A 10,967-nucleotide genomic window follows, 5' to 3' on the forward strand; every position below is an offset into this window, starting at 1 on the left:
GTTTGTGTCTTCCTCAGCTTGTTCCCAGTCGGATTTGGAGGCAAGGAGCCAATCCGGGTCCACCCATGACAGAAACTGTGTGGGTGGCCAGTGCTGGCTGAGGGGAAGCCTTGGATGGTCTCTGCAGCTCCCAGCATCACTCACACATCTTTCTCTGCTGCATTTGGTGGTGTCAGAGGCAGAGTTGGGCTGAGATGGGGTTAGCTTGTCACTGCCTGCCTTTCTGAAAAGGAAATTGTGCAAATCATTGTCACTGGGAGTTTGGGAGGCCACACCTTCGACATACTTTCAAGGCTGTTGGTGGTCTGTGGGTGCCAGTCTCTTACCTGGCTGGGGAAGCCCCCATCCAAGGGCCCCTTGGTGGAGGCAGGCAGTGTGGATGGAGGGCTGGGTACTCCTGTGGCTCTGTGGTCTGGCCTCTGAAATGGAAACAGCCACTGCCATTGTGGGGAACGTCCCTCTTCCACCCGTCCTGGGGACCTGCAGGTCTTCCTGGGCCTCACATCCAGGTGGAGATTCCTGTAGTGAGACATGTGGTGGAGGATGCCTGAGGCCAGGGGCTGGGAGACAAGGGAGAGCCAAGCCAGCCACCCTTCTGCCCCCGACACAGTAGCAGCTGTCGTGCCAGGCCCTTGTGAACTTCACTAGGGATGCCACCAGGTTCAGGAGGCTGAAGAAGAGACCCGGAGTTGACCAGGCACAGTGGGTCACACCTGTAATCCGAGCACTTAGGGAAGCCAAGGTGGGACGGTCACTTGAGCTCAGGAGTTCGAGACCAGCCTGGGCAACATAGGGTAACCCCATCTCTACCAAAAATACAGAAATGATCCAGGCATGGTGGCATGTGCCTGTAGTCCCAGCTATTTGGGAGGCTGAGGCAGGATCGCTTCAGCCTAGGAGTTGGAGACTGCAGTGAGCTATGGTTGTACCACTGTACTCCAGCCTGGGCAATAGAGTGAGACCCGGTCTCAAAATAAAATGAAGAACCCTGGAGCCAGCCAATGAAACATGGGGTTTATTTGGGGGAACTTACTTACAGGGCGGTCCAGCAGCAGTGAGCCAAATGGAAAACCACTCCTGCATATAAAAAGTGTGCAGCTCATAGAGCATTTTCACTAAGCACCCTCCCCTCAGCAGCCTCCATGTGGCAACCCGCATTTCTTAGTTCAGTTGTTGCTGTTGGGTGCATCTGCCATGCAGCAGCCCCACGGTGCAGTCCCTGTTGGTTTTGTGGGTACCTGCTCTGTGTTCAGCCTGTGCCAGGCATGATGCACCTGTCCTCCTCCCACCAACCTGCTGAGTCCTCCCAACAGGAGCTGTCTGTAGCATCCTCGGGCACGGAGGGAGGTGGCCCCTGGAATGCCCTGTCTGTCCTCCCGGGCCCTAGGACAGGACACACCTTCTCCAGCATCACTCAGACTAGATGCTTCAGGCCCTCCAGATGCCTGCTGGCTTGGAAGCCTTCCTCCCCTCTTCCCCAGGGCTCTCTTACTGCAGAGCAACCTGCAACCCACATATATCAGGGATTTTGACAAGTCCTTATCTCCGGCCACCCCATATTATGACTTGAGCACAGCGGGAGAGTAGACCAGGGCAGGGTTTTCTCTTGCAGTTTCGGGACAGGCCCACTGAATAGGAAAACTGGAGTCCCCTGGGGAGAAGCCACATTTGGGAAGCACAGAACAAACCCAGCCCTTCTTTAATCTATGGAGGGGGAGACCCTGTGGCTTCCCCGTAGCACAGTGCTGCCCTTGATAAGCTGGGACTTCCTCACAGCTCCTGCCATGCCTGCCCTGTCCCGGGTGCTGTGCTGGGGCTGTCCTCCTGGTTGGGGGAGGGTTCAGGCCTCCAGCCTGGCTCCCCATCCTGCCCCCACCCCCAGCTCCTCCCGCCAAGCTTGCCTGTTAGTGTCGTGCCTGCTGGCTGAGGTCACCCCTCAGGAAAGGAGCTGGCGGCAAGCACGCTGTCCCAGAGGAAGGAGACCCTCTGGACATGCTGTTTAGCACATGGCTTAATCACATCCTGTCCCCACCCCCTGGAACACCAGAGCCTTAACAGGGAAAACAGTTCACTTGGGCCAACCCCAGGCAGGCCCCTCATTCTGAGTGGGAGGCCTGAGCCCCTCTTCCTCCTCACTCGGGCTTGACGGCTCCTTCTCAGCCACCTTGGCCTGTGGTGACCAGGAGGGCTGGGCGTGGCCTGCCCAGGCCCTTGCGTACTGTTTCTCCAGATTTATACTCTTGCTAATGAAAGCCTTGACAAGACAGTATTCATTCGTTCACTCGTTTACTGATTTGTGCAAATTGGATTTTTTGTTTGTTTGTTTGTTTGTTTTTGGTAGAGACAGGGTCTCACTGTGTTTTCCAGGCTGGTCTTAAACTCCTGGCCTCAAAGCCTCCCACCTTAGCCGCCAGAAGTGCTGGTATTACAGGCATGAGCCACTTCGCCTGGCCTTTGTGCAAATGTTTTTTGAGCACTGCCAGAATCCAGCTATGGAGCAAGGCTCCGGGGACACGGGGATGAAGAAGGCCAAGTAACGAGGGAGTTAGCACAGTGCGTACGTGCTCTGCTGGAGCACCAGGTCCCTGGGAACACAGAGGAACAGGCCCCTGAAGAACGAGGAGGAGGAAGCCAGGTGGAGGGGAAAGGGACAGTCCAGAGGTTCTGGTGGTGAGGAGCAGTGAGATGGGCTGCCCAGGAATGTGGGCATCCTGGAGAGCAGAGGTGGGGTTATGGGGGGGTGGATGGCAGGGGGGTCCTGTCCTACACCTCAGTTTCAATTGTCTCTTCATTTGTTTAACAGCCGATCCCTTGCCAGCCCATAGGCTCTGATGACTAAGACCTAGCTCTTTTTGTTCAAGCAAATGTTTACCGAATTCCTAGTGATTGAGTGGGTGAAGGAATGAGCTGACTTGCAGCGTGAGGTTCCTCTTGCCGTAGTGTGTGAGGTGGGGTGAGTGAGAGGTGGGAGAGTGGAAGAGAGCTGTTAAGAGACCACGATTAGCCATCAGGTGAAGCCACAGGGCCTGGCGTGGCCAAGGCAGGTAGGGATGGAGAGACATGGACGGATCTGGGAGACGCTGGAGGGGGAATCCAAAGGGACGGGAGTTGATGGTGGGGGTGGTCTGAGTGACTCGAGCTTCTTTGCGTGGATTGTTGAGACAGGAGGAAGCACAGGTTTTCAGAGGCCAAGGTGTGTCTTCGTGTCAGGTGTCTGGGGCTCTGGGATGTCCAAGGGACCATCTTGAATCCATCTGAAGCCCAAGGAGTCACCCTTTCCAGGCTTGTGGGTGAAGAGGGGTCCTTGACGTGGTCACTGTGGAGAACAGAGAGGGAGGAGGACAGGAGTCTGCAGAAGAGGAGGGTGAGGCCAGAGTGTGGAGTACATGGGGCCTGGGGAGTTGGCTGGATTAGGAACTGATGACTTTGGCCAGAGAGTTAAGGGTGGACGGGGTCCTGGAGGCGGAGTGAAGAGAGAGACAGCGGCTTTCCTGCGGTTGGTCAGGAAGGCCAGAGAGCCAAGGACAACGCTGGGGCCCTGGAAGGCTCCTGGGAGAGTTGTCCTTTTCAAAGATCAGGTCGAATTGAGGCCTTTCGGTGCCGATGGGGACCCACTGAAGTCTCTGGGGAGGTAGGAGAGGGTGCAATTGGGGGATTGGGAACCAACTTCAAGCCTCCAGGGCACGGGCGGGCGACAATCCAGCAGAGAAGGATCGGTCCAGAGGATGGGTGTGGCTGTGGTGGGAGCCGAGCAACTGAGAGTACCTCCCCTTTTCTCTGTGGGGCCTGGAGAGGGCTCCCTGGCTCAGAGCAGGGCATGTTCCGGGGAGGAAGCCTTTCAGGGAGGGGGCTCCAGAGCCAGGCTCCATATGGACCCGAGCTCTGCCACTCGCTGTCCAGAGCTTTCCCGCTGTCCCTGACCACTGCGTGTGTCAGCAGAGGAGATCACGGGGTGAGAGTGGGGCCTTTCGGGAAGGCTCTGGCCCCTGGGTGCTCCGGAGCCCACTTCCTATCTACCCTCCGACCTTCAGCCCCTGCTGACCTCAAAGCCAACCCCAGATGCACTCCTGATCCTTGGGCACAGTGGCGGCAGTGTAGGATACACAGGTTAGGAGCCTTTTTGAAAGCACCCACTGTGCCTGGGCTGGGCGTGGTGGCTCACGCCTGTAATCCCAACACTTTGGGAGGCCGAGGCAGGCAGATCACCTGAGGTCAGGAGTTCAAGACCAGCCTGGCCGACATAATGAAACCCTGTCTCTACAAACAATACAAAAATTAGCCGGGCATGGTGGTATGCGGCTGTAATCCCAGTTACTCGGGAGGCTAAGGCAGGAGAATCACTTGAACCTGGGAGGCGGAGATTACAGTGAGCCAAGATTGCGCCACTGCACTCTCTGGGTGACAGAGTGAGACTCCGTCTCCCGCCCCCTCCCCCCCAAAAAAAAAAGAAAAGAAAAAGCACTCTGCCTGGCCTTGGCCATGCTTATTTCCCTGCTGGGAAAGCCGAGTTGCTCCCCAGGAACTCCTGGGTCCTCCTCCAAAAATGGCTGGAAAGAGCAGGTGCCCGTGAGGTTGAGGTCCAAGTCTGCAAAACGGTCCTCAGCCACAGAATGTCCAAGCTCAGAGGCATTTCTAGTCCAACCTGTGCCTTTTACAAATGGGGAAACGGAGGCCCAGAGAGGGAGGGACTTCCAGAGTTACCCTGTAACTGAGTGCCATATTTGGCAGAAGGGAAATATAGCATGGGCTCTGAGTGGGAGGAAGTAAGACGTACATCCTCTCCTGACCCTTTCCGAGAGGCTGCAACCTCAGACGAGTGGCGTGTCATCTCTCTGGGCCTCAATCTCCTTGGCAGGAAAATGGGGGCAGTGATAGAGCAAGCTCAGAAGGGCTGCTGTGCAGTCTCCCCATCATCCTCACTTGGGATCAGGGCCCAGGGCTCCTGGCTCCTGCCCTCTTTCCCATCCCATCTGAAGGAGGCAGCCTCGGGACGGGCAGGCTCAACTCATGGCCTTACTTAAACGCAGTAAGAACTCCTGGCCCCAGCTGATTCCTCACAGCAGGGCAGGGAAGAAGCTGGCATACGTGAGGCTCTTCCCGTGTGCCGGGAGACAACACGAACCCACTGCAGCCCCCTGTTTGCTCCTTGCTCCGCTAACAGTGTCGACAGTTCACCAGAGCATGGGCTGTTGAACCGGATTCAAATCCTGGCTCCATCACTTACCAGCTGAACCTCTGGACAAGTCAGCGTCTTTGGGCCTCAGTTACCCCATCTGTAAAATGGGAAGAGTATTGACAGAATATTTATAGGTAGTTTGCTGGTTAAATAAGTTAATGGTTAAATAAGTTAATAGTATCAGTGCTCACAGGGAGCCTGCCATGCATTAAGCTGCATACGGGTGTCGTCTGTTAACAGTAATTGCTCAAAATCCTCAGGGAATGCGGTCCAAGGTCCCCCATGGATGCCTGGCACTGCAGGTAGTGCAGAACCCTATATGTTCTGTTCGTTCCTATTCACACGTACCTATGATAAAGTTTAATTTATAAATTAAGCATAGTACACTTAGACTTTGAGGCTATTATTATTTTTTTGAGATGGAGTCTCGCTCTGTCACCCAGGCTGGAGTGCAGTGGCGTGATGTCAGCTCACTGCAAGCTCCGCCTCCCGGGTTCACGCCATTCTCCTGCCTCAGCCTCCCGAGTAGCTGGGACTACAGGTGCCCGCCACCACGCCCGGCTAATTTTTTTGTATTTTTAGTAGAGACGGGGTTTCACCGTGTTAGCCAGGATGGTCTCGATCTCCTGACCTCGTGATCCGCCTGCCTCGGCCTCCCAAAGTGCTGGGATTACAGGCGTGACCCACCGCGCCCAGCCGAGGCTATTATTAAGTAAAGTAAGGGTTGCCTGAGCACAAGCACTGTGAGACTATGACGGTCGATCTGATCATAGTCATGGCTCCTGAGTGACTGCCGTGGGTAGCAGATGCAGCATGGGCACACCGGACTAAGGGCCCACTCATGTCCCAGACAGGATGGATTTCATCACGCTACTCAGAGTGACATGCAATTTAACACATGGAATTTTGGCTGGGTGCAGTGGCTCATACCTGTAATCTGAGCATTTTGGGAGGCAGAGGCAGACGAATCACTTGAGGCCAGGAGTTCAAGACCAGCCTGGGCAACATGGTGAAACCCTGTCTCTACTAAAAACACAACAACTAGCCGGGCGTGGTGGCAGGTGCCTGTAGTCCCAGCTACTTGGGAGTCTAAGTAAGGCAGGAGAATCGCTTGAACCTGGGAGGCGGAGGTTGCAGTGAGCCAAGATTGTGCCACCACACTCCAGCCTGGGCAACAGACCAAGACTCCTACAGAATTTAGGCTGGGTGCAGTGTCTCACTCCTGTAATCCTAGGACTTTGGGAGGCTGAGGTGAAAGGATCACTTGAGCCCAGGAGTTTGAGACCAACCTGGGCAACACAGTGAGACCTCATCTTTCCAAAAACAAAAAAGTTTGGAATTTTCCATTTAGTATTTTTGGACTGCAGTTGATTGTGGGTAATTGGAATCACAGACAGCAAAACCGTAGATAAGGGGGGACTACTGCATTCATGTTTGGTAAAAGCTCAAGGAGGGGGCTCCAGATGGCCAGGACGAAGCTCCCTGTATGCATGCCCACCCTGTGACTTAACAAATGAGGAAACTGGGCCCAGGAAGGGGCAGTGAGAGCTGGTATTCTCGCCCCTGTCAGTGAACTCTCCCAACTTCTCAGAGTTAAGGGGGTAGATTTTCTTTCTTTTTCTTTTTTTTTAATTGAGATGGAGTCTTCCTCTGTCACTCAGACTGGAGTGCAGTGGCGTGGTCTCAGCTCACTGCAACCTCCATCTCCCAGGTTCAGGTGATTCTCCTGCCTCAGCCTCCTGAATAGCTGGGATTACAGGCACGTGCCACCACGCTCGGGTAATTTTTGTATTTTTAGTAGAGACGGGGTTTCATCATGTTGGTCAGGCTGGTCTTGAACTCCTGACCTCGTGATCCTCCAGCCTTGGCCTCCCAAAGTGCTGGGATTACAGGCTTGAGCCACTGCTCCTGGCCTAGGGGATGGATTTTCTCAGCATGCTGTTTTGCTTTCGTAAATTGTTCTTAAGCTGGGCAGAACCAACAGCCTGGCTCCTGGTGAGCTCTGGGACGGAGGTGGGAGCAGCTGGCCAATGTGATATACTTCCCAGGGCCAGGTGCTGGAAGACAGTGGGGATTGAGGCAGGCAGGTCTCATCCTTAGAACCCACATCTAGAGGGTAACAGATGGAAGGATGAGCACTGCGAGTGGGGACATGGGGGCCATGAGACCCAGGAGATCAGGGGAGGCTTCCTGGAGGAAGTGACTGCTGGAGGAAGGCTTCCTGGAGGAAGTGAGGAAGAGCTGAGACCTGGCGCACAGGCAGATGTTGGCCAGAGTTTGCCCAGATTGTGCTGGTGCTGGGGGCCTGGGGATCAGAAAAGATGCTGAGATCTTGGGGAGAGAGGGAAGGGAAGCCCAGAGGCCCCGTCCAAGCCACACCCACCTCACTCTCACCCCTGCTTTTTTCCCTCCAGATCGAGACGCTCCCTCCGGAGCTCTTCCAGTGCCGGAAGCTGCGGGCCCTGCACCTGGGCAACAATGTGCTGCAGTCACTGCCCTCGAGGGTGGGCGAGCTGACCAACCTGACGCAGATCGAGCTGCGGGGCAACCGGCTGGAGTGCCTGCCCGTGGAGCTGGGCGAGTGCCCGCTGCTCAAGCGCAGCGGCTTGGTGGTGGAGGAGGACCTGTTCAACACATTGCCGCCCGAGGTGAAGGAGCGGCTGTGGAGGGCTGACAAGGAGCAGGCCTGAGTGAGGCCAGCCCAGCACAGCAAGCAGCGGGACCGCTGCCCAGTCCTCAGGCCCGGAGGGGCAGGCCCAGCTTCTCCCAGAACTCCCAGACAGCCAGGCCAGCCTCGCGGCCGGGCAGGAGCCTGGGGCCGCTTGTGAGTCGGGCCAGAGCGAGAGGACAGTATCTGTGGGGCTGGCCCCTTTTCTTCCTCTGAGACTCATGCCCCCCAGAGCAAGCGCTTGTGGAGGAGAGCAAGTCTCAAGAGCGCAGTATTTGGATAATCCGGGTCTCCTCCCTGGAGGCCAGCTCTGCCCCAGGGGCTGAGCTGCCACCAGAGGTCCTGGGACTCTCACTTTAGTTCTTGGTATTTATTTTTCTCCATCTCCCACCTCCTCCATCCAGATAACTTATACATTCCCAAGAAAGTTCAGCCCAGATGGAAGGTGTTCAGGGAAGGGTAGGCTGCCTTTTCCCCTTGTCCTTATTTAGCGATGCCGCCGGGCATTTAATGCCCACCTGGACTTCAGCAGAGTGGTCCGGGGCGAACCAGCCATGGGACGGTCACCCAGCGGTGCCGGGCTGGGCTCTGCGGTGTGGTCCACGGGAGAGCAGGCCTCCAGCTGGAAAGGCCAGGCCTGGAGCTTGCCTCTTCAGTTTTTGTGGCAGTTTTAGTTTTTTGGGTTTTTTTTTTAATCAAAAAACAATTTTTTTAAAAAAAAGCTTTGAAAATGGATGGTTTGGGTATTAAAAAGGAAAAAAAAAACTTAAAAAAAAAAAAGACACTAACGGCCAGTGAGTTGGAGTCTCAGGGCAGGGTGGCAGTTTCCCTTGAGCAAAGCAGCCAGACGTTGAACTGTGTTTCCTTTCCCTGGGTGCAGGGTTGCAGGGTGTCTTCCGGATCTGGTGTGACCTTGGTCCAGGAGTTCTATTTGTTCCTGGGGAGGAAGGTTTTTTTGTTTTTTTGGGTTTTTTTGGTGTCTTGTTTTCTTTCTCCTCCATATGTCTTGGCAGGCACTCATTTCTGTGGCTGTCGGCCAAAGGGAATGTTCTGGAGCTGCCAAGGAGGGAGGAGACTCGGGTTGGCTAATCCCCGGATGAACGGTGCTCCATTCCCACCTCCCCTCCTCGCGCCTGCCCAGCCTCTCCACGCACAGTGTTAAGGAGCCAAGAGGAGCCACTTCGCCCAGACTCTTGTTTCCCCACCTCCTACGGCATGGGTGTGCCCAGTGCCACCGCTGGCCTCCACTGCTTCCATCAGCCCTGTCGCCACCTGGTCCTTCATGAAGAGCAGACACTTAGAGGCTGGTCGGGAATGGGGAGGTCACCCCTGGGAGGGCAGGCTTTGGTTCCAAGCCGGTTCCTGTCCCTGGCGCCTGGAGTGCACACAGCCCAGTCGGCGCCTGGTGGCGGGAAGCCACCCTGCTTTAGATCACTCGGGTCCCCACCTTAGAAGGGTCCCCGCCTTAGATCAATCACGTGGACACTAAGGCACGTTTTAGCGTCTCTTGTCTTAATGATTATGTCCATCCGTCTGTCCGTCCATTTGTGTTTTCTGCGTCGTGTCATTGGATATAATCCTCAGAAATAATGCACACTAGCCTCTGACAACCATGAAGCAAAAATCCGTTACATGTGGGTCTGAACTTGTAGACTCGGTCACAGTATCAAATAAAATCTATAACAGAAAGTGGCCTTTGGAGGTCTTTGTGTCATGGGAGGACCCTTCCCTCACTTCTCTGAAGCCTGCTGGGCCGTGTGGAACGTTGCTTGGGCACCCACAGGAGAGTTAACTGCTCATCTCTCTGCCCCATGAGACTCTGTGCCTTTGGAGGCAGTTACTGGAGGTTGTAAGCTTGACGCAGCACCTGCTAGGTAACAGGCTGTGACCTGGGCTGGGGATCCCATAGCCAGCACATTCTCTGTCATCCTACTCACCTGTGGTTGGGCACACATGAGGGGTTTTTTTTGTTGGTGGTTATTTTTTTGTTTTTGTTTTTGTTTTTTTTTTTTGACAGGGTCTCATTCTGTCACCTAGAGTTGCACTGCTGGAATATAGTGGCGTGATCACGGCTCACTGCAGCCTTGACCTCTCCAGGCTCAGGTGGTCTTCTCACCTCGGCCTCCCAAGTAGCTGGGACCACAGGGGCATGCTGGCTAATTTTTTTTTTTTTTTTTTTTTTTTTTGAGACAGAGTCTTACTCTGTCACCCAGGCTGGAATGCAGTGGCTCGATCTCGGCTCACTGCAACCTCCGCCTCCCGGGTTCAAGTGATTCTCTTGCCTTAGCCTCACGAGTAGCTGGGACTACAGGTGCCCGCCACCATGCCCGGCTAATTTTTGTATTTTTAGTAAAGACAGGGTTTCACCATGTTGGCCAGGCTGGTCTTGATCTCCTCACCTTCTGATCCACCCACCTTGGCCTCCCAAAATGCTGGGATTACAGGCGTGAGCCACCGCGCCCAGCCATGCTGGCTGATTTTTGTATTTTTTGTAGGGACGGGGTTTTGACATGTTGCCCAGGTTGGTCTCAAATCCCTGAGTTCAAGAGATCCACCCACCTCAGCCTCCTCAAGTGCTGGGATTATAGGCATGAGCCACTGTGCTTGGCCCCTCATGAGTTTTGATGGGTGGGGATGGGAGAGGAGGGCACTGGAATGGGAACCAGTAGTCCTGGGCCTTTGTCCCAGCTTCGTGGGATAGGATGTGCATGAAGCTAGGCAGATCCCTTCTCCAGTGGCCTCTGTATCCCCATGTGGACAATGGGAATTTCCACTCTGTGCTCTCAGAGGTCCCTTGCAATTCCAACAGTGAGTCCCAAGTGTTCTACAGAGGTGGGGCTGAGAGTCATTGTGAGGAGGCCTGCCTCAGCTCCCAGCCCCTTTGGGGGCCTTTGGGAGGTACTGGGGTAAAGGGCAGAGGCTGAGACAGCTGCTTCCAGATGCCAGTTCTGCTGTGTTCGATGTGGGGCTTCAGTTTTCTCATTTGTAAAATCAGGAAGGTAATGGCACACTTGCAGGACTGTTCAAGGAACAATGGCGATTGTGTAGGTAGATGGGGTTTTTCGTGGAGGACCTGGCTGCTAATACCCAATAAATGGCCTTCTATCTTCCACCCAGACCAAG

General features: G+C 54.9%; 1 protein-coding gene across 4 annotated transcripts in view; it reads left to right on the top strand.

Annotated features, from left to right (window-relative positions):
• LRRC8A (leucine rich repeat containing 8 VRAC subunit A) overlaps positions 1 to 9,533 on the top strand; it is a 38,173-nt gene extending 28,640 nt beyond the window's left edge. For all 4 annotated transcript variants that reach the window (XM_002820281.5, XM_002820282.5, XM_054521174.2 and 1 more), the window contains one exon: positions 7,591 to 9,533. In XM_002820281.5, the coding sequence (XP_002820327.1) occupies positions 7,591 to 7,866 (276 nt within the window). In that variant the 3' untranslated portion in view covers positions 7,867 to 9,533. The remainder of the gene's footprint in view (positions 1 to 7,590) is intronic.
• The last annotated feature ends 1,434 nt before the right edge of the window (positions 9,534 to 10,967 follow it).

The sequence above is a fragment of the Pongo abelii genome, chromosome 13 (assembly GCF_028885655.2).
Source record: "Pongo abelii isolate AG06213 chromosome 13, NHGRI_mPonAbe1-v2.0_pri, whole genome shotgun sequence".
Lineage (NCBI taxonomy): Eukaryota > Metazoa > Chordata > Mammalia > Primates > Hominidae > Pongo > Pongo abelii.